The 24,302-nt window shown below is 40.9% G+C and overlaps 1 protein-coding gene across 3 annotated transcripts in view; it reads left to right on the top strand.

The window, feature by feature from the left end:
• The window catches only part of ARHGEF28 (Rho guanine nucleotide exchange factor 28), a 354,612-nt gene that overhangs the window by 289,916 nt on the left and 40,394 nt on the right, over window positions 1-24,302 (top strand). For all 3 annotated transcript variants that reach the window (XM_082272798.1, XM_082272799.1, XM_082272800.1), the window contains 4 exons: window positions 1,064-1,181; window positions 6,296-6,550; window positions 9,310-9,386; window positions 17,810-17,988. In XM_082272798.1, the coding sequence (XP_082128924.1) occupies window positions 1,064-1,181; window positions 6,296-6,550; window positions 9,310-9,386; window positions 17,810-17,988 (629 nt within the window). The remainder of the gene's footprint in view (window positions 1-1,063; window positions 1,182-6,295; window positions 6,551-9,309; window positions 9,387-17,809; window positions 17,989-24,302) is intronic.

Raw genomic sequence — 24,302 nt, 5'->3', positions numbered from 1 at the left:
ATGCATCAGAACAGAAAATATTTGTTCTTTCAGTTTTTGAAGAATAATGATGTAATTGTTAAATGTAAGGATAATAAAGTAACACAAATTTATACCATTAACGGAGCCAATTTTTAATTCCTTGAAAGCAGCGAGAGTGAATAAATAATAATTCTGTCTGCACTCAGCCTGCATGAACACTAATATGCATTGTTTAAATACAGCTCTCTTTCAGCAGTTCTGTGTATAACTTGTTGAGCATCTGGAGAGTATCTAGACTTGGCCTACTTTGCTTAGTCTTGAGTACTTTTTTCTGTTGCAGCGCAGCCCAGTCTTGGAAAGCAGATAGGTTTTCCAAGGCTGAGGTGCGACATAGGAGAAAAAGCCAAGCGATTTGCGTAGAAGTAGTCTCGGAGCTGTTTAGCAATTTATTTAAAACATCTAATAAATGAGAGTACACACGGGGAAACCCCTGCCCCTCAAAAGCAGGAGGCATATGCACTTCATAGGTGAAAGTAGGAAACCGTTTAGGAAGAGTAAAATTAAAGGAATATTTTACAGAGGGAAATTATACATTGCCATTGCTTTCATCGCCTTCTGAAAATGTGAAAATGCTATTTGCTTAGCTGTCATGCCAAGCTGATGGCTTGAGTATAGTACAAAAACACTGAACAGGCATTATTCTAATTAGGATTTTTTTTACTAATATGATTTTTGACTACTTTCTTTTTTTTTTTTTTGGATGTCCTTTAAATATCTTTTTTTTCTTTAATACTTTACAAATTCCCACACAGAGGTTTATTTGAAAAGACTCCTAATTTCACAAGGTGTATTTTGACCAAGATTGCAAATAGAAAACCAAAAAAGGTGCACATGACGTGTCCGATCAACCGTTTTCTATGCAATGACCTCTATTCATTTTCTTTGTGAAAATATGAAAGTGTAAGCTAATTCTGATACTGCACTGCCACCCTGTGGCCTTTTATGTGAATAGACAGTAACCCGTTCCCTGATAAAATGAAGCTGTGGCTTGTAGTTTGATCTGAAGGCTTGTATCCCTGTATGATATATTTTGTTTTTAAAGGTGACAAACAGCAATTTGCAAGCTCGTCGCAGAGGTATCCCTGAATGTATTCTTCTAGTAACGCAGCGCATCACCAAATATCCAGTTCTTGTGGAGAGGATATTGCGTTATACTCCAGGTTAGTGTAAAATCTCTAGGCTGGTAACTCACTTTTATTTAAAATGTAAACACCCTTATGAGTGTTTGTTAGTGGTAATATTTTACAAACCTGGTCTCTATGTACTTACATATGGTAGCAGGGTGTTTTTGCACATTTAATACACAATCTGTACTTTACAGCAATATTAAACCTAAAAAGAAACATTTTTTATATTGTAGATTACCAATTCTTATGCCTTGTACACACAACGAGAATATCTGACGAATGATCGTCCATTTTTTTTTTCTTGCTAGTCTCGTATGCAAAATGAAGAGTTTACTAAAGTTACGAAAATTCTTGTACGGCAAAATACAACTACGGAAGTGAGGCTATGTATTATATTACTGTAACGTATTCCTTCGTTTCGCAGCATGCATAGTCTTGCTCTTCCGATTTTTTTTTTGTTTTTTTTTTTGTTAGGACGACTACTGCATCGAATGAGAAACTGTTTTCTCTTTGTCCCTTCGGATGAACTGTTATCCGCTATTGAAAGCTGTGTACTAATGATCGGATTATTGTATGATAAGCTTCCAAAGCGGTATTTTTCATTCAATTTTCTGATCATGTGTACTAGGCAATAGATCACTAGGTTAAAACAGGAAAAAAAGCCTAAAAAAAGACTAATGCAGCCAGTACATCTAATGATTGGTAAGCTGCAGTATATTACATTTTTGGTTTTGGGTTTAATATCGCTTTAATAGCACTGCATACTGCTTGTTCTATACTACTCGCTAATCTTATTTCAAATATTTAGATCAGATCACAAATAGACTATTAATAGGAACTAAAAAAAGCACTAGGGCTCTATTGGATATTAAAAACATAGCGGCTAGCACAATAGCATAATACATAGCAAAATAAACATCACTAAACAATAGTGCAGCACAAAGATAAATTAAATAGTATGTGCAATACAATAGTGCAATGCAAATATATCAAACTCTTGTGTGTCACTACAAATTGAAAAAATAAAACAAAGAAAGCCAAAAACTGAATTCAGTGTGAATTTGATTATGATTGTAATGACAGATGTGGATACCAAACACCACGTTTAACATTAAGAAGGGAATCCACAGCTGTAATTTCCCTCATAATCAAAGAATCACTGAATTCACATTTTTTGGCTTCACATTTGCAATTCTTTTATAAAAATCAAGTGTAGCGCTTAAAAACCTTAACAGTCATAAAATTAATTTTAAATACGCGTGCAGTAATATAAATGAATAAACACCATAAACGTGATAAGTTCTCACTGACTCCATTGATCTTTTTAGCTATCTATAAGAGGGTAATTCTTCCCAATGATCACAAGTGTAAGGAGCATTCTTCCCACTGACGATCACACTGAGTTGTAGATATATTAATTATTAGCAAGGGTTCCCTGACACCGGACAGTTATTTCAAGGACTCCTCTGTGTTAAAAAGGTTAAGAAAGGCTTGTCTATGGTGAAAATTTACCTAAATTCTCATTCTTAGCTTAGATGATTGTAGATTAGAGCAGGATTTTTCATAATGCTTTGCTCTCCTGTGAAAAAGAACTAAGGCAGGCCATACATGGTGTGAATTTCTTTCCTGCAACCATGGGTTGTAGGAAAGAAACGTGCACGATTCCCCCTTCAACACAGACAGTGCCGACAGGGGAATGCCTCCTCCCAAGCCATTTTCTGCTTCCTGCTAAAGCAGCCACTAGCGATAATTGCAAGAGAATCTGGCAGGTTTGTTGTCCCCAAGTTGATCGATCGATCAACTTGGTACATTCAGCCTGCCCACTTGGTTCATTCAGCCTGCCGATTCGAATCTCGGCCAGTTCCTGCTGAACCGCTCAAGATTCAAACTGTGTATGGCTGTCCTAACTCAGGGCTGTGAATTCCTTCTCTGGACCACATTGAGTGTAGAGAAATTTTCTCGGGCCGCATATAAAATATATACTGTACTATAGTTAAGGTATATAAGTAATAAAACGCCGCCGCACCCTTGCCGTGCTGCCGCGCTGCCGCGCCCCCCTACCCCACCCGCACAAATTTAACACAACTAGAGGATGATGAAATTAAATGCAATCAGTATTCAGAGGTTTACTTCTTCTGAGAGATATTAAAGGAACACTCTAACCACCATCGCCACTTCAGTGATGTGAAGTGGTGATGGTGGTAGGAGTCAGAAACACTGCACATGCTGGGATATTTACAGTTATGTGCTGGGGGCTAGTGTCACCCCTAGCACATATGACTTATTCAGCCAGAAAATGTCATGTCCTTATTCATACATGTATGAACAAGGACATGACCTATTATGACAAAACACAACTAGTTATTAAAAAACATATTGCAACAATTTACACACGCTGATGCACATACCCTTTCTACTTATTTTGCAGACTGTTGGCGGGTACTGCTGGCAGTTACTGCTAGTGGGTAATGCTGGCGGGTAATGCTGGTGGTTACCGCTGGCGGTTACTGCTGAGTACTGTCGGTGGGTAGTGCTGGCGGTTACTGCTGGCGGTTACTGCTGGTGGGTAATGCTGGTGGTTACTGCTGGTGATTACTGCTGGTGGGTAATGCTGGTGGGTAGTGTTGGTGGGTACTGCTGGTGGGTACTGCTGGCGGGTAGTGTTGGTGGGTAATGCTGGTGGTTACTGGGGCGGGTACTTTTGGCGGTTACTGCTGGTGGGTAATGCTGGTGGTTACTGCGGGTGGGTAATGCTGGCACTGCTGGCGGGTAATGCTGGTCATGCGGGTACTGCCGGTCATAACGTCGGGTACTGCTGGAGGAAGCAGCGACTGCAGTAGAGAGCAGAGCCACCGCTTCCTGTATGGCTCCTGTCACAGGCAGAGTGCATTTCATATCATTCCACCTGTGACAGAGCCGGAACTATAAAAGAAGCAGCGGCTCTGTCACTGACTGCAGACATCCTAAGTCTCCCGCGGCAGCCGGGAGATCACACAGCACTTGCAGGTGTCTGTGAGCCTCCGGCGGTGGGCCACATTGCCTGTGGTTCCGGGCCGCGGGTTGGACATGCCTGCTTTAATCCAAAGACATGCTGGTAGGAATATTGCCTGCTGCCTAAATAGACCCTGGTATGTGTGAGTATGCATGTGAGTTAGGGACCTTAGATTATAAGCTTCTTGAGGGCAAGGACTAAAGTAAACGTACATTATATATACAGTGGGTACGGAAAGTATTCAGACCCCCTTAAATGTTTCACTCTTTGTTATATTGCAGCAATTTGCTAAAATCATTTAGGTTCATTCTTCTTCCTCATGAATGTACACATAGCACCCCATACTGACAGAAAAACACAGAATTGTTGACATTGTTGCAGATTTATTAAAAAAGAAAAACTGAAATATCACATGGTCTTAAGTATTCAGACCCTTTGCTCAGTATTTAGTAGAAGCCCCCTTTTGATCTAATACAGCCAGGAGTCTTTTTGGGAAAGATGCAACAAGTCTTTCACACCTGGATTTGGGGATCCTCTGCCATTCCTCCTTGCAGATCCTCTCCAGTTCTGTCAGGTTGGATGGTAAACGTTGGTGGACAGCCATTTTTAGGTCTCTCCAGAGATGCTCAATTGGGTTTAAGTCAGGGCTCTGGCTGGGCCATTCAAGAACAGTCACAGAGTTGTTGTGAAGCCACTCCTTCGTTATTTTAGCTGTGTGCTTAGGGTCATTGTCTTGTTGGAAGGTAAACTTTCGGCCCAGTCTGAGGTCCAGAGCACTCTGGAGAAGGTTTTTGTCCAGGATATCCCTGTACTTGGCCGCATTCATCTTTCCCTCGATTGCAACCAGTCGTCCTGTCCCTGCAGCTGAAAAACACCCCCACAGCATGATGCTGCCACCACCATGCTTCACTGTTGGGACTGTATTGGACAGGTGATGAGCAGTGCCTGGTTTTCTCCACACATACCGCATAGAATTAAGGCCAAAAAGTTCTATTTTGGTCTCATCAGACCAGAGAATCTTATTTCTCACCATCTTGGAGTCCTTCAGGTGTTTTTTAGCAAACTCCATGCGGGCTTTCATGTGTCTTACACTGAGAAGAGGCTTCCGTCGGGCCACTCTGCCATAAAGCCCCGACTGGTGGAGGGCTGCAGTGATGGTTGACTTTCTACAACTTTCTCCCATCTCCTGACTGCATCTCTGGAGCTCAGCCACAGTGATCTTTGGGTTCTTCTTTACCTCTCTCACCAAGGCTCTTCTCCCCCGATAGCTCAGTTTGGCCGGACGGCCAGCTCTAGGAAGGGTTCTGGTCGTCCCAAACGTCTTCCATTTGAGGATTATGGAGGCCACTGTGCTGTTAGGAACCTTAAGTGCAGCAGAAATCTTTTTGTAACCTTGGCCAGATCTGTGCCTTGCCACAATTCTGTCTCTGAGCTCTTCAGGCAGTTCCTTTGACCTCATGATTCTCATTTGCTCTGACATGCATTGTGATCTGAAAGGTCTTATATAGAGAGGTGTGTGGCTTTCCTAATCAAGTCCAATCAGTATAATCAAACACAGCTGGACTCAAATGTAAATGTAACTCATGTAAAGTGCTGTGTAAATTGACAGCGCTATATACAGTAAGCCCCTGAAATAAATAAGTATGAAATGTTGGGGTAACATACACCTTAAGTAGACCTAATGGCCTATAATGACGTATGGGTCAACAGCAGAAACCACTGAGCACAGTGAATGACCAGAAGATTGTCATTCCAGGAGGTGTTGGTTTCTGAAATTACTTTAGATGACGATTTCTCTACATTAGGGCAGCGTTGGGTGGCACAGAGAGTTGGAGAGGGAAGTATTTTCCTTCTGTTTTGCAGGACACCTGTTGTTGCCTATTTCATTTTACCAAGCATGTGTTTAATATGACTCTGTTACCTTGCCATGCAAGTTTATAAGAAGGCTTTTTTTCTTAGATCACTATGCCATTGGTGTAGGCTCTTTCCTCTTTGTATCCTGATAAACACTTTGAATGTATGTATGTGTATGTATCAATGTGAGATAGGGACCTTAGATTGTAAGCTCCTTTAGGGCTTAACTGAGGTGAATGTACATTATATGTAAATTGTCTGCATACATTTCTTCTTAACACGTCTCATGTCTTATTGTTAGAGGGAAATGATGAGCACAAAGATCTTTGCCGGGCCCTGTGCCTAATCAAGGATATGATTGCTGCAGTGGACCTAAAAGTCAGTGAATTTGAGAGAAAACAAAGACTTGAAGAGTTTGTGAACAAGATTGAGAACAAGACCTTCACTAAGATGAAGAATGGACATGTCTTTACAAAGCAAGACCTAAAGAATAAAGAGCGGGTGCTACTGTATGAAGGTGTCCTCCTGTGGAAAACTGCCACAGGGAGGTTTAAAGGTATTCACTGTTATCAGTAATAATAATAATTTGTTTATGTAGCAGTTTTCTTTTCAATGAATCACTTAACTGTACAAGGCATTGATAATATAAAAACAATATTACAAAAGGAAATGGATTTATAGACTTCTGTGCCCCATAGGCTTTAGTAAGCACACATATTTTTTGTCTGTTATGGAAATATGTCCTGAGATGAAGCCGATTGGTGGGGGAATATGTTTTACAGTCCTGAGTGTGAGAGGACCAATGTATCCTATGATTTCCTTTGGAATAATGGAATAGCCATGTTTCTTCTGTGTGAAGAAAGCAGGGAACGAGGTGAGGTGAGAGTCAGTGTTGCTGTAGTCAGTTCTGTTAGACCTAGGTTATTCCATATATATTTAGTTTGGATCGCTTCCCACTGCCAAGGAACTTGCTGTACCCCGATCTGGGTCAAATCCTTCACATAGCTTGGCATTGTAATCTCAAAATACTTTGAGCAGATTTTCTAGTCTTTAATAAAAACGTAGCACAAATTATTGAAGAGGAACTGAACTCTGGAATCTGTGCCCTAAAAATGGTAGGCAGAAGGCAACGCTCTAATAACTAATAGTGACAGTTGCCTCTCTGCAGAGGATTTTTTCCCCATTACGGATTTACCATGCCTTATTCTGCACTGTCTCTCTCTGTGAATGCATTATCATATGCCTGACGAAGGGGTCCTGCGTGGCTACGAAATGTTGCATTATGTCTTCTGTGATTATTTTTCAGTAAAAGAATCAGACATAATTGACGATCCATGGTGTGCTGACAAATATGTACATTTTCTCTGAAGGCAGACCAACTTAATAGAAACAAGACTTTGCTTCCCCAGCAACTCACACTACAGATATACAGCTATGAGTCTGTAAGCACGGGAGTGCCTAAGCCCCCTCACATACCAAAAGATGCACCGCATATTGTTTTGGGAGTAATTTTAGAAAAAAGATACAGTTTTTAGATTAGGATTACAATAACCATTACAATCACCATTTTGGATGTTCTCTGAAACATGGAGTTTGAGTTCAGTTTCACTTTAAAGTCTGATTTAATTTACTCCTTAACGTTAGAGGCTGCATTAACTAATTAAAATAAATATCCTTCAAAAAGCATTATAAATATTCTAGTATTCTTTAATATACCTACAGTTAAATTAGTTTAGATTGTGCAGCCTAACTACCATACCCTCAGTCCAAATGTCCCCCACTGTCAATATGTAATATTTATTTATTTATTTATTACAGGTACTTGTATAGCTCCATCAATTTACGCAGCACTTTACACATATATTGTACATTCACATCAGTCCCTGCCCTCAGGGAGCTTACAATCTAAGGCCCCTAACTCACATACATACATACACATATTAGGGCCAATTTAGACAGGAGCCAATTAACCTACCAGCATGTCTTTGGATATATAATATTGCATAAATACAAGGCCTGCACCAATATATTGCTTTCTGGTTTTAGCCTACCTTAGTAAGACATGAGTTATAGTCTTCAAATAGTTATCATTGTCATTTTGTCCAAACACATGGGAATTATGCCCAGCTATTGTACTTCTGCAAACCTAAATGATAAAATCTGGTACTCACAAAGTATCCTCCACTCGTATAGAGGAATTTAACATTCCTAATGTTCTTTTATTTTCCTCAGCTATATCATGCGAAGGCACAACTCCTCTACACACATGATTTCCTTCACCAAAACCTCCTCCAAAATATATGCCAAGTTCCTCCTCCCCTAAAAGGCCTATTTCTTTCTTCTACAGGACACTGTTAAGCTGCTGAGCCACCTTGTTTTAAAAAACCCAGTTGGGAAAGAGAAGTGGACCTTTTGATGTGACCAAGTAGGATGAGGGACTGGAATTGCCTAAGCTAATCTCATTCATATTTTCATATAAACCAACTTTGTTGTATATTTTTTCCATATAACATACCTAGCCTTAATACTATTGGTATGTTGTTGCTCAAAGTGCAATAACACACTGAGGTCCTTCTTTCACCAAATCTTGCCTTGCCCAATTATCGAAGGGTTCTGGCAGCAAGTAGTCCAATTCCTACTATATAGAACTCATAGTGGTTCTTTCTACTGCCAGTTCCATCTCTAGCATTTCAAAGTCAAAAGCACATTTTTTTTTTTTTTTCAAGAATTGTTAATATCAGCTTGCAAAATAATTTCCAGTTTTTGGTACATAGTCAACCTCTCACAAGAGAGTCCTTGCCTTTATTCTCAGTGATGAAATAAAACCAAAAGACCTAGTAGTCTCCATGTTACTACTTGTGTGGTTTTATGTAAAGTTCAGCCAAGCGTATATACATTGAGAGAATAGGGCTGTTTCTGTTCATTCCAAAATGTGGGAGGGCTAGTAGGGGGTATCATAAAACATTTGGCAAACTAAACTACCAAACTCCTGTTTACGTGCCGAAAATTCACATAATGGCATATTGTTGGGGACTTAATGTCTTTCAGTCTTTGTGCTCTGGACTGAAACGTTTATAGCCAATGCAGGCCTGAAAGAAACTGGTTACGCTGGATTATGTACCGCAGACACCATGTTGGCTGTGAGATCTTAACCTGCATTGTACAAGACTGTGCTGTTTTTGCTGGGAGAGTTTCATTCTGGAACAGAAAAATTACAAGTCAATGCTTGGCTTCACACGTCTTGATTCAGACTCTCAACAAATATTTATTCAGAAGAAAAGTTTCAAAACTTAAACCTATTTTTTTATATTTTAGATATCCAAGCTCTACTTTTAACTGACGTGTTGCTGTTTCTTCAAGAAAAAGACCAAAAGTATATATTTGCTGCTGTGGTAAGTTTATAGCTCATGTGTCTAGGAAAAAAAAAGTGATTTAATAAACTAGTGATGAAAAAAGTTAGAGCCAATAAGTCAAGAGGTTTATTGGCAACTGCAAGCACTCGTCTGTTTCCAGACTTGCTGACTCTAAGAATTTTGTCTCCTGTTTAATCAGGTTTTAGGATTTCTTTGCAAAGGGAAAATGCAATGAATACTTTTCATAAACAGTTTTAGGTTGCGGCCCAGTATGGTTTGTTTAGCACTGTGTTGACAGTCTTTCTTTTCTGTAAATAAGTTTTGTTTTACAGAAATTGCTGCCTACTCAGATTGCCAGTTTAGATATTAAAGAAGGGTGTGGGAGAGCATCCGTAATAGAAAATTACGGATCTTGCCTGCCACCTTAAAGTGATACTAAACACACACTGTTTAATGTACATTATCCCTTCTGTTTCTGTATGTGGAAGATGCCACTGTAATTATTTTAATAAAAAAAAAATCCAAGTACCTTTTTCCTAATGGATATACAGCTGTCACATGACCCAGATCTTTTTCAGCCTGTCTGCAGGGAAACAAAAGCAGGAGGAGCTTCTAGTCCTCTGCTGCTGGTCATGTTCAAAATACAAAAAACAGCTTTTAGAATACAGAGTAAAAATAAATATTATCAATAAACTGTTTTAAATCGTCATTTATATATATATATATATATATATATATATATATATATATATATATATACACATATACACATATACACATATATATATATATATATATATATATATATATATATATATATATATTTGAAAATAAATCTTTATTATTTTGTGGAAATAACATGGCATGGGCAGATTTCTGCCAGTCACACCCCTCCAGCCTGTGCCTTAGAATAAGAGGGAGGTGAAGCCTCCTTTATTCTACATGTAATATCCCACCCCCATTGTGTTTAGCTGGTTAGTGGGCAGGGAGGAGGAGGGAGAGAGTGGGCTGTCATTTACCACTGTGTCTACACCCACATGTGTGACTCTATAGTCACATGGGCTGCTCAGATGCGATAGGGAGGAAATGCTCAGCATATAAACTCACTGAAAACTGAGCATGTGCAGAGTTGCCACCACAGTTGCAAAATCCCTAGCTGCATTGGGGACATGGACAGAAATTGGAGATAGAGAGCAGCAGGATCAACCAGGTTTTTTGCAGAATACAGAAAAACGAATCTCATAGTGACTGAGTGAGTTTTAACAGCATGTAATACACCATTTATTCATAGTTTTTTTATGATGTGGGTTTAGTGACAATTTAAATTCTACAATAGATACACCTGCCTCTAGATGTCCTATACCCATTATTTCATTCAGAGCTGGTGCAAGAATTTTTGACACCCTAAGCGAAACCTAATTTTTCTATCCCTCCCCTTTGCTTTGCCCTCAACTCCACCCCCTTTGCCCTGCCTATGTATATGGTGGAGGTGGCTGTAGGGGTGGAGATTTTTGCTGCACTTCTCCACCTTTTTCTTCAGCCGTTGTCCACAGGCCTGCACCTGCGCCTCTGGACCCGGCCTGAAGACAAATAGTAGACAACAACTCACCCTAGCTCCACCGCACTGTGAGAAGATAAAGAGCTAAGTGTCGGTGCTCAGGCTGAATGTCCAAACCAAATGTTATATGAATAAAGCCGGCACACGAAAAGGCTTCTTTCAAGTAAAATTCTTTATTCCAGCATGGATAGCAGTGACGTGACAAATTCTGAGCGTTTCGGCTTTGCGCCTTCCTCATAGCATATACATGTACAATAAAATGTTATGCACACTGGTTTATTAAAAACACTGTTTTTCCTGATAGGAGAAATCAGAATTAAAAACGCACCTAAGCCACAGTTTTTCAAATACATTTAGGCACTTAATGCATTGGCTAGAATTATAATTTATTCTGGCCATTGAAATTAAGAACACTCAAGCTCTAAATGTGCTTGGGGGCGTTTGCCGTTTTTATGCCCAAAAGTTCCACTCCTGAATTATTATTAATTTTACAGATACTTGTATAGCGGCATGAATTTATGCAGCGCTTTACATAAATATTGTACATTCACATCAGTCCCAGCCCTTTAGGAGCTTACAATCTAAGGTCCCTAACTCACATTCATACATACACACACTAGGACCAATTTAGACAGGAGCCAATTAACCTACCACCATGCCTTTTGGAGTGTGGGAGGAAACCTACATAGGCACAGGGAGAACATGCAAACTCCAGACAGGTAGTGCCGTGGTTGGGATTCGAACCAATGACCCTGGTGCTGCTAGGCAGAATTGCTAACCACTTAGCGACTGTGAATGCGATTCTTCTGTGTACAGGAGAAGGAACTTTGACTGACTCTAAACACTGCTGCTCCTAAACTCCTCTAAAAGCCTTTTATATTTTATTGAGGGGAGATCAGGGGCTTAAGCAAGGAATGCCCATAGCCCCAAAAACGTCAGTTTAGGAGCAGCAGTGTGCATGAACCCTTAAGTGGAGTACACACTCTATATTCAACCAGTGGGCTGAATGAAAAAAAAAAAAGTCTCACAGGTTTCTGCATCCACTCAAATAAGGTGGATGCTGGAATCCTCCCCACTGTGCTATTGTATTCTGACAACTGGGCCCCTTGCTGTTGGAATATACTGATCAGCACTGCATCCGATTGGCTACATGCCACTGATTGAACAAGGTTTTCCAGCAGGACTGACAGAAGGTGTTCTAACAATCAGCTTCTGCTAAAGAGAGGGCTACACACAGATCAAAATCAGGCCGGTCCCTGCTGAATCTGCTGAATTTCAATCCGTGTGTACCCAGCTTTACTTTAAACAGGAAGATGTTGAAGTATATTTAAAGCTACTGGTTAGCAACAATGGTTAGCATCCCTTTCAGTTTTATTTTTTGCTATCTGTGTCTGGTTGACAAGATTTCCACTAGCTTCCTGTTCTGGAGCCACAACAGAAAAGACAGATATAGCTGCAATAGGTGTTCCTATTGGAAGACTTTACCTTGTATTTCAGTAACAACCCTAAAATGTTAATTTTCCCATCACTGTCTTGGTAACAAGAGCCACCAATACACAGGGCCGTTTGAAGGAATTTGGGGGCCCCAAGCAAAATGGACATGGAGGCCCCCCCACACACACGCAAAGCCTCCAGCTTTATTTTTCACAGAGGAGAGAAAGAAACATGTGTTCCTTCTTCTCCTTTGTGCAATGCCAACCCAACCTGTTGGAATGGGAGAGCCCAGGAAAACAGGTGCAAGTGGCGGCTGAACACAACCATGGGGATCATTTTTGCTACACAAAAAGCATCATGGCCACATCATATAGTATCCATCCTCTGCTGTTTTGCAGTATAAGGGTGAATGTTTGGGGATGGTAAAAAAAAAAAAAGTTTTTTTCTACACCCTAAACACAAGTGTAAGGGGCCCATTCACATGAAGAAAGTGTAGGTTGTGTCTCCTGTTCAGAGCTGTATTTTTACCAGCATGGGGGTGCACAAAGTATTGTGGGCGTCCACGTGCCAGCTTCCCATTCATTTCTATTTGGACCTGCACCCACACCTACCTGCATGTTAGAATAGGACCCAGTGGTTGTACCCATGCAACTGCGTTTCCCAGTAGAAATTAATAGGACACTGGCAGGCGAGGCGGATGCGCACACAACACTTTGTGCATCCCATGCTGGTAAAAGATGGCCCTGCACAGGAGACACATATCTGCAACGCCAAGTGTCCGGGTGTCCCTAAAAGGGCCCTAAATGAGGCCTAAGAATGCTTTTCACTGTCCGTCCTGTGATCATCATCATTATCATCATGATAATAATCACACAATACAGATGCTGTGGTTCAATGCACCTGAACTGTGTGATTAACATGATGATAATGATCAGATTTAGCTGCTGTATCATCAATCATGTGCAACAGAGGCATGGCATAGGTGAAGAAAGAAGCTGTTTTTTTAGTGACAATGACAATACCTTATTTAAGCAACATTCACTGCAGACTTGCTGGACCCCACTTTCCTCATACTGTCTGTCCCTCTGTGCTTTGGTGGCTTTTGGCTGCTGCTGATTTCCCCTGAGCCTGCCCTCTCCTCAGCTCAGCACTTACTTGCTGAAGGAGACACGAGACAATCAGTGAAGAAGCTGCTGTCTACTGACAGCCTCTGCTCCCTGTGACACAGATATCACTCCGCCAGGACCGGAACTTGGGGCCCAGGATATATGGTCATTGGTCAGTCAGACCAAATGGGAGCAGCAGGGCACTCGACAAACAGGCAGAACTTCAGAAGCAAAAAAAAAAAAAAAGTGCCTGTGTTGTAAAATTTTGTCGGATGCTCTGTGAAACACAGCTGCCGGCCGGGCCCCCTACAGGAGGTAATGGGAACTGCATTCCTGCTATGGAAAGAGTTCAGGAACCGACGTCATCGTTCCCCTGCGTTCCCGCAGCCGGACTCGAGCCCTGGATGATAATGTCAGTCTGTGTCGGGTCTTGGGGCCCCAGGCCAGCTCGGGGCCCCAAGCAATTGCTTGGTTTGCCTGCCTTGACGCGACGGCCCTGCCAATACAAATAACATGAATCTTCTCAGCAGAGACAAATATAATAAAAATGGCAGAGGTTCTAACCCTTCAAAAGATATTCCTCTATTTTGTGGGAAATAGGTTGAAGAGAACGGTACCCGCCACTCTTGGGCAGACTTGGTCACATATAATCCCAAAAGAAATAAAGCTTCCATAGCATAAAATCTTTTTAACATTATAATAGGCATAATAATGGTTACACTTACATAAATCACTTGAAAACATGCATGAACTAAAAACCGTACTGCTCTGTACAACAGCCCGTCCTTCTGGGATTTGCGCAAACGCAGTGACGTCAGTATGTCGCTCCACCTAGCGAGGTGCTGACATCACTGCATTTGTGCATGTCCTGGAAGGACGGGCTGTTGCACAGAGCCGGCCAGCTTTTATGAGTGTTTTATGTAAGTGTAACCCTTATTATTCCTATTAAATGGTAAAAAGATTTTATGCTATGGAAGCTTTATTTCTTTTGGGGTTATCTGTGACCAAGATTCATCAAGAGTGGTGGGTAACGTTCTCTTCAACCTAAGTCCCATTGATTGAACAGAGGCCCAGGCTGGGTTTATAGCCACAATTGACAGAGACCTTCCGTGGTAGGAGGTCAATACTATTTGGTAAGCAGCCAATCCATGAGGTGGAGGTATTTTTCACTTGGAATCACACACCATTCGGGTGATGAAAAGTGCACTTTGTGATTGGATGGATTTTGTTTTATCACTCTTTGGACTTTTTTGTTTCTTTTTAGGCGTGACTCTATTTGGACCACATAGTTAAAAATAACCTAGTTTAAAAATATAGAATTTGTTAAAAATGTTTGCTCATTTGTTGCCTCTATAATAAAAGAAGAGCAGGCTATTTTTAATAAAATGGTGTACCAAATTAAAGCTGTAGATGTCCGTAAAAAAAAATATAAAAATTATTTGTCAGAGCTATATAAATACCTGTAATAAATAAATTAAAATTAGGTATTGTTAATGCTAATCAACACATGCTGACGCTGCTAAATTTGGCCTGGGCATCTAAACATCAATAACCTCTGGCCAGGAAAATGTTAAAGACCTTAAAGAAAATTTTACATCCAGCATTGTTATTCAGTTGAAGCTCCGATATTCTAGGAGCCATTCATGCAGGAATGCAGAAATTTACTAAGGGTATACTATATAAATGCAAATGCCGCAGAACAGTCATTTTGGTTTATTGCCCCTCTCATGCAAGAGTGGAGTTTCCGCAGACTTTTAGTAAAATCTCAGACTAGGTGGCTTATTTGCTGTATTTACAGCACTTATGCTGCATAGGTGCTAACTGCTGTCTCTGACATACTCATTGGAAGGTAAACATGCAAATCTGTTTCAAAAAAATGTCAGGAAAAGTGAAAATAAACAAGTTGCTTTCAAAAAAGTATGCAAGTATCGTTGGAGGGCACAGCACTAAATATTCTTTCAGCTAGGGATATACTGGCACCTTCTGGAGGAGTTGGAACACTATGCAGATTGACAGGGGCCAGTTTCTGGTGAATATACTCCTGGTTGTCCTGAGAATATACTCCTCGGTGTCCTGAAAAGATAGAATGTTTCCTCAAGCTCTGCTGGAACATAATCTCATTTTCATATAATTCTTCGATCAAGAAGTTGCTAGCACTTTGTCACTCCAACAGCCATTCCAACAGGCAACAGGCACTTTGTCATTCCAACAGGCAACAGTGTCTTCCAGTATCAACCTACATTTGGTACAAAGACCCTGCACTCTTCTTGCATTGTAAGGCTACTCCAGGGAAAGTATTTTTCTTTCACTGTGGATTGTTTTCTTGTATAGGGTCATGTCAGAAACAAACTGTTAGTTTCTTTATTTTTATCTGAAAAAATCACCTTACTGCGTGCTCCAACTGAGTTCATTATCATGGATTGGGGTATAGCCATCAGGAACCAGTCATGCTATCATGGGCATCCGCAGGTAGGGGCTGTGGGGGGGGGGGCAAATGCCCCCCCTTGGAATCTCAACTTCCCCTTTTAAGTGGTTGTTAAGCCACTTTATACTATCCTGTCTGTTCTGTTTAATAATCATGTGTGCCTGTGTGTCTATGTTTTAAAAAAATAAGCTGTTCTTTACCAGTTTTCAGAGGACCGAGCGCCGCTCACGTGACCCGTCGGCTATCTCCTCTCTCCGGCTGACAGCTGCCTGCAGCGGGCGGGGCCAAGGATTCCGCACTGATGTCATTTGGGAGGGGAGGAGGAGGGGAAGAGGAGAGGAGGAGAGAGGTAGCGGGTCACGGGAGTGGCGAGTGGCACTCTATACTTGTAAAGAATGGCTTATTTTTATAAAAAACAGACACAGGGGCACACAGGATTATTAAACAGACTGTAGACAGGATATGAAACTTTAAACTACAGCAGCAGGAGAGGAGGGGGGTGGGCACTGACACAGGAGCAGACAGGCAGGGAAGGAGGGGGGGAGAGAGGACAGGAGGACTGCGGATGACGGAGGCACGTAAACTGACCACGGTGTCAGGGCTCAGCAGCCATGGCATACCGTGGTCAGTTTACAGAGGGGAGGACATAGCCAGGCAGGATCAGCCAGGTATTTTAGGTGATAGAAGGGGCCAAATTACACAGCAAAGCACTGTGCTGTATAACATGCTTTAAGGGAATATACTCAAAATAAGTATAATGACCAAGCCCCTCCCCTTCATGACATTGTTGAAAAGGGGCGGAGCATGGGTGACCTTAAAATTATGCCCCCCCTGAAAAAAGTTCTGCGGACGCCCATGCATGCTATTGCTATATTTCAAATACATTGGGAACCAGTATACTCAAAGGTGGAAGAATATACCCCCTAATAAACCACTGGAGCAAAGAATTTTATGGCAAATACAAGAGTCCAGCAGGCGTAGGTGGCTCTAGTACATAGGAACTTTTGTAACCTGTACTAGAAAATCATACCTTCTAAAACTATGGTTTCCTCCCCCCCCTCATTTTGATATAAGGGCAAGCTAAGCCAGCCATAGACAAATAAAAATTCAAGAACCTGCCAAATTTCCATCCATCTATTGGCAGGCTGGTTGTACTGAGGTCAATCTATAAGCGGCCTCAGTACAACCAGCCTGTCGGGTTTTTTTTTCCATACGATCATTGTCACTGGCTATAGCAGCAGTGATCATTATATTCTCACGGTGGGGAAACCACCTGCTGTCAAAATACAGTAGCAGCGGGAGCGATTATCTTTCCTTCTGTGGTTGGAGAAAAGAAAATTGCATAATGTATGGCCAGCCTTATGCCTAATACACACTATCAGTTTTTTTTTTTTTCGTTCAACCCAGCAGGCGGAATGAAAAAAAACGGAGGCGCTCGGGAGGATCTCACTGTACTAACTATCCAATGTTAGTACAGTGATCTCCCCATTGAGCTATTGTGTTCTAACAGGGCCACTGCCCCCCAGAACACACCAGTCAGTGCTGGCAGGCATTGGCTGCCAGCGCTGATTGGATGCCGATTTGATGCAGATTGGATGCTGGTTTCCAGCATGCCCATTTGACTGAAGCTGGTAGTTTGGCAGGCTCCTGTTGGACAGGCTGGTGCACACACGGGCCAAATGCCAGCTGGTTTCTGTTGAACCGGCCAATATTTGGCTCGTGTGTATCAGGCTTAACCGTACTGAGTGTTTCTGTGACCATCTATCCTCGTTGATTCACTCCTTGCTGAATTTGTCTTCTTTTTTTTTTTTGGATAAGAGTAATTTCAGACTGCTATCTATGGCTGAGGTGTAAATGTCAGACATTCCTGATGAATGACTCTTCTGTCTACTATTCATAATGCCTATTAAGTGTGGGTTATTTATGTGTTTTTATAAAGGATCAGAAATCTCCAGTAATTTCTCTGCAAAAACTGATTGTGAGGGAAGTAGCCAATGAGGAGCGTGGGATGTTTCTGATAAGTGCATCATCGGCTGGACCGGAAATGTATGAAATTCACACAAATTCCAAAGAAGAACGAAACACATGGATGAGACAGATACAGGAAGCTGTGCACAGGTAATAATATCATTAAAGCTGCATAGGCTACTATATGACATATTTGTTCCAATGATATATTTTTTTCTTTTACTTTTCCGAATTGGACCTAACACAGTAGTCCTGAAAACTATGTAAGATATTTTATCTGAACTATGTGTTTTGCGTGAAATGTAATGGGGTAACTTTTTTACTGAATATCCATATATTTATATATATATATATATATATATATAGATCTACGTGGAGTTACATCGAGATCAACACATAAATGTCAATGTTAATCTCCTCTCTTGTAAATGAAGTCAGTGGGCCCATTGCATAAAACTGCCAGGCAGCAGCAATGAAAGGAGATTGCTAGAGGTGCAGCTTGACACCATTACTCTCAGTACAAAATATCATAGTTTCCTTTGGAGATAATTTTTTGCTAAATTTTCTCGTATGCAGATACAGATTGGTTTCTAATTTGGTTTAATGACTAGTGAACATTACACATTATTTTATGTAAAGAGCTCCTAACCATTTTGAGTCTTTCGTCATAAGAGATATGCTCTAACAGCTCTAACAAAACAAAGTTTCTAGGGTGCCCTACTCCTCATATCCTGCCACGGCTCCCTGACTATTTGTGCTGGCAAAATACCAGCTGTCAAAATGACAGTGAGGACTCGCTCTGTATGGCAGAAGGGGCTGCAGCTGCTCCTGTCTAAAATTACTCTTTCAGACAGTGTCTGCGAGTGTCATTGAGAAATACAATGTTAATATGGATTGTTATATTGTATTTACTCAGTTTAAATAATCTTTAGATCAAAAGCAGATCAAACTCTGCATATGACATTAGTTAAAGCAACCTCAAAAGTAGAAAAAAAGCTTTACATAAAATGTGTTCCTGTTTAACCCCTTATTACGCCTTAGTTTACCCTAATCAGTCCTAATTAAGGTGGACCTTAACATACTTTGATTTTGGCCTGCCTCCTCCCTCCTTACATTTGGATATTCATTTTATTTTTTTAATTCAATAGATTTAATGTGCTGCAAGGAATTAACTCCCGACTGCTAGTATTTTGGGTATGCAGATGTGCTCAAGGCTTTTTTCTCTGACAAAGCCCTGCAGGACATCTGTGCACGTGTGGCCTGCCCACACATCTGCACCCCGCTATCTATTGCACAAAATGGGGTTGTTCCAAAACATGTTTATGCAGGAAAATCGAATATATGTGCACATGCCATAATAATGCAAATGGCGCTGAATCTGATAGAGGAAGGGGGTGTGGGGATGTGAAGCCAAATTAAAGGGAACTGAAGTTTTTCTTTAATGCTATCTTCCCCTCCTTCCCTAAGCTATTACTTTTTTTGCAGATTTTTTTTTTAATTTTGAACCAATAATATTTAAAAAAAATATATATTTTTAACATTTTGTTAATTTTTGCAGTGTCAAGTTAAAAAAGATGCAGGAAATTGAAAAAAAAAATGCCTTTATTTGATTGTGTGTGTGTATTGTTATCTTAAAGCAGAAGCAAAGGGATTTCAGCTTTCCTGGACCTTTTGCCATAATGTGCAAATATGTACTGCTTACCTACACATTCTTGCACACTTACCTTGTAAAGTGCCCATCTCCAACACTGCGATGTGCAAAATCTCCCTTGCCACTCTGTCACAGGCACTTTCATCTTCTCTCCATCTTCTTCAGATGCTGGGAGTGTTTATTGAGCTGCACATATGTGACTGTGTAATGCGTAAAAAACTGATAGAATGCAAGGGTAACGATTTTATGACAAAAGAATTACACAGTCTCTTCCACCATAAATATACAGTATCTCACAAAAGTGAGTACATTTTTGTAAATATTTTATTAAATCTTTTCATGTGACAACACTGAAGAAATGACACTTTGCTACAATGTAAAGTAGTGAGTGTACAGCTTGTATAACAGTGTACATTTGCTGTCCCCTCAAAATAACTATCACACAGCCATTAATGTGTAAACCTCTGGCAAAAAAAAGTGAGTACACTCCTAAGTCAAAATGTCCAAATTGGGCCCAAAGTATCAATATTTTGTGTGGCCACCATTATTTTCCAGCACTACCTTAACTCTCTTGGACATGGAGTTCACCAGAGCTTCACAGGCTGCCACTGGAGTCCTCCTCCATTCCTCCATGACGACATCACGGAGCTGGTGGATGTTAGAGACCTTGCGCTCCTCCACCTTCGGTTTGTGGATGCCCCACAGATACTCAACAGGGTTTAGGTCTGGAGACATGCTTGGCCAGTCCATCACCTTTAGCCTCAGCTTCTTTAGCAAGGCAGTAGTCGTCTTGGAGGTGTGTTTGGGGTTGTTATCATGTTGGAATACTGCCCTACTGCCCTGCGGCCCAATCTCTGTAGGGAAGGGATCATGCTCTGCTTCAGTATGTCACAGTACATGTTGGCATTCATGGTTCCCTCAATGAACTGTAGCTCCCCAGTCCCGGCAGCACTCATGCAGCCCCAGACCATGACACTTCCACCACCATGCTTGACTGTAGGCAAGACACACTTGGTTTTGTACTCCTCACCTGGTTGCCGTCACACATGCTTGACACCATCTGAACCAAATACGTTTATCTTGGTAGCATCAGACCACAGGATATGATTGCAGTAATCCATGCTGTGACGGTGGCGGGTAGCAGACCCCTGGCCTTCTCATCCAACTTGTGACCAAAGACCAGGCAATCTCACACCCTGCCGTCACTTGCGTAACAGTGCCACTCTCAGCTGCACCCGGCACACAGATTCTCCAGCTTGTGGGACCACAATCTAGATGCCAGCAGGCTTAGAGCGATTGTCACCGGGCTAATTAAACCATTAACCCTTTCTCTGCCACCACCTCTACGTTATGATGAGCCCAGAGGACGCTCGTAATTTTGAAATACCAATTATGACTTTAGAATAATCGTCTGTAACACGCGCTGTCACCGCAGACAGGAGTGCCCAGAAGATTTATTCTATACAGTAGCGCTCTTCAAGAGACAGATTCTTGGGCTAGCTTGCGTTAAGAGCTTAGAGACAAAATTAACACTTTTCAAAATAGATTAAATTATAAAAAAGGTTAAAATTGGTGCAAATAAAAATATTTACAGAAAAATGGGTTACAAAGAAATAAAGACACAATTCAGCAATTTAGAAGAATAGATAAAGAATTAGAAATGAAATACTTGCATTCAAAGTCTCCAGTGTATCTTAGTTTCAGAAGTTGAACATGTGTGATCGGTCCTCCAGCTTGATGTTTCTGCTTTGATGGTAAAATGAGAACTGAAAAAACCATCTGCTTCTTTCCTTTTCTCTGAGACGGCAGGAAGTGTCACCCGAGGTCCTTGACCAATAAACACAGTGGCCCTGGGCGTCCCTAGGCTCATAAACTGCTAAGGGACCTCCCGTTTAGACAGATTTAGAACAGAATTCATATCTTGAACTATGTAAGGGTTACATTCTTGACACTGATATTTTATAACTCAGCCTGTCATTTGCTTCAAACGGTATCAAATATGAATAGTTTTATCATACAGGGAATATCTTATCGCTCTTTCCTATTTCATGTGCGATAGGATGACCATGCATGGTCTTGTTTCATTCAGTATTTTATTTGGCATTCAAATATATACTTTCTAGAGACATATCTTGTTTGGGTAAAACTTTATGAATTTGTGTGTGAATGTATTACAGTTCTAATGACCATCTGGCTGTGTGTTATTTATGACCCAGCCTGGTCAGTCTTTATGCCTTTATAACCTGGCCTGTCCTACCATCTGCTTTGAGATAAGGCGTTTTTTTGAAGCCTTGCATACTAATGTTTGAAGCCCAAACTTCCTGCATTCCAGGAGTTATTTAACACTGCGAAAAGGGGGCTGGGGGAAGGGCTGGTGAATGTGTGTCTTTTCAAACTGCAGAGCTCGGAAACTAAAATGGCAGATGTGTAGGACAAAATGGTGTCCCAGCGCAGGATACCATCACACGTGCCTTTAGTCTGCTTGTCTTCAGCAAACTGTTTGTGGGGTTTCTTGTGCATCATCTTCAGAAGAGGCTTCCTTCTAGGACAACAGCCATGCAAGCCAACTTGATGCAGTGTGCAGCGTATGGTCTAAGCACTGACGGGCTGACCCCCCACCTTTTCAACCTCTGCAGCAATCCTATTAGCCCTCATACATCTATTTCCCAAAGACAACCTCTGGATATGACGCTGAGCACGTGCACTCAACTTCTTTGGTCGACCATGGCGAGGCCTGTTCTTTTTTTTTTTTTTTTTTTTTTTTTTTTTCAAATATGAAATTTTTATTCAGGAATATTCATACAAAAAACAAAATACAAATATTACTTCAAAGTGAAATTTACAACATTTTTTAACACGTAATTTAATCTTCCTCTTCCACTTTTTACCTCTTATATTCCTACATTTTTTCTCTCTTCCCTCCCTCCCTCCCTCCCTATCAAAACCCAAAAAAAAAAAAAAAAAAAAAGGGAAAACCCCCATAAGTTTTTCTCTCCTCCTCTCTCTCCCCCCCTCACCCCTCCATCCATAGCCAATGTTCAAGTGATCAAAGCAATCAATAAGTTTTTCCAGGTTACTTTATCCTATTGTAAGTTGTTTCCCTTCTTCCGAGATTATGAATTGACTCCACTCCTCCCATATTTTCTTATATCTTCCCTGCCTATTCTGAGAGGATGCAATCATTTCCTCCATTCTCCTTATTTCCTCTACTCTATTTACCCATTCTCCTATCGAGGGGGGGTGTGCTTTTTTCCAATTACTCGGTATACATGCCTTTGCTGCATTTATCAAAAATGGGACGATCGAGTTTTCGTAACTCTTTGTCGGTATATCCGACAAGTGTAGCAGAAAAAGGGCTGGTTTTTCCTCTATTCTATTTTCAGTAAATTTCTGGATTACCTCCTTTACTCTTCCCCAAAAGGGTTTAACTTCTGTGCATGTCCAGAGAATATGGACCAGCGTACCTATTTCTTTTTTACATCTCCAGCATTCACTGGTTTCTCTTGGGTACCAATTATGCAATTTCTCAGGAGTAATATACCATCTCATCATGAACTTATAGTTCATCTCTTGAGTCTTGGTACATCTTGCTGGTTTAAAAGTTAGTCTCATTATTCTCTGCACCTGCCCTTCTGTTAACTCAAACCCTAAATCCTTCTCCCACTTTCCCACCCACTGAGGTTTAACTTGCTCTTCTGGTTCCATCAGTAAATCGTAGGAGATTGACAGTGTACGTAGTAGTTTCCCTGGTTCTACACATAGCTTTTCAAATTTTGTTAATGCTCTACCATACTTCTCTGAATCCTGTATGGAGTCCAGGAAATGATGTAGTTGTGCTGCTTGCCAGAAAGATAAGCTATATGCACCATCTCTCTCCAGCAATTCACTGATCGAAACCCAATTATTTTGTATAAGAAATGATGAGGCCTGTTCCTGTTTCTTTTCTCTCAACTGTATAAAGCTTCTGAAATCTAAGCCCGGAGTAAACTGCGGATTCCCTAATATTGGAAATAAAGGTGATTCCTTCTTCGTTAGTTTACTATATATGCTCGGATGCGAGCATATCCGCAGTGTATTTCCTATTATTGGGTGATTTTTCAACTCCTTAGGCAACCACTGGTAGACCCATATCGCCCTCTTTAAGTCTATTTCTGTTCGAGTCTGTTCAATTTGTACCCAAAGTTTATTTTCTGAATGATGCCACCAATCCAATATCCTGCTCATATGTGCTGCAAGATAATAGATTCGGACATCTGGTACAGCCAGACCCCCATTCTTTTTCGGTAGGGTTAAAGTTCTACGTGCTATGCGGGGTCTTTTATGGGCCCATATATACTTTACAAAAAGAGAGTGTATTGTCTTGAAAAACGCGCTTGGTATCTTAACTGGCAATGCACGTAATAGATATAAAAATTTAGGTAGTACTATCATTTTTAATAAGTTGCATTTACCGAACCAAGAATGTAGCCCGCCATTCCACTGTTTAAGTAGTTTCCTAGTCATTTCCAAAAGTGGTAAAAAATTAAGGTCAAACACCTGTATTAACCTTGCTGGTATATAAGTCCCCAGGTATCTCACTGCGTCCTTCTTCCATTTAAAGCCAAAACTGTCTCTTAATAGGTTAATTTGAGCTATAGATAATCCTACGCCCATTGCTTCTGATTTTCCATAGTTAATCTTCAAATAGGACAGGTTATTAAATTTTCTAAATTCCTGTAGGAGGTTTGGCAGTGAGATACCCGGTTTAGTCAGGGAAAATAATAGATCATCTGCGTAAGCAGCTACTTTATATTGCACTTCTTTTACCTCTATC

This window comes from Pelophylax lessonae, assembly GCF_965119305.1.
Source record: "Pelophylax lessonae genome assembly, chromosome: 1".
NCBI lineage: Eukaryota > Metazoa > Chordata > Amphibia > Anura > Ranidae > Pelophylax > Pelophylax lessonae.
Note: the sequence above shows the minus strand (reverse complement) of the source record. Positions and strands in the feature narration are given on the sequence as shown.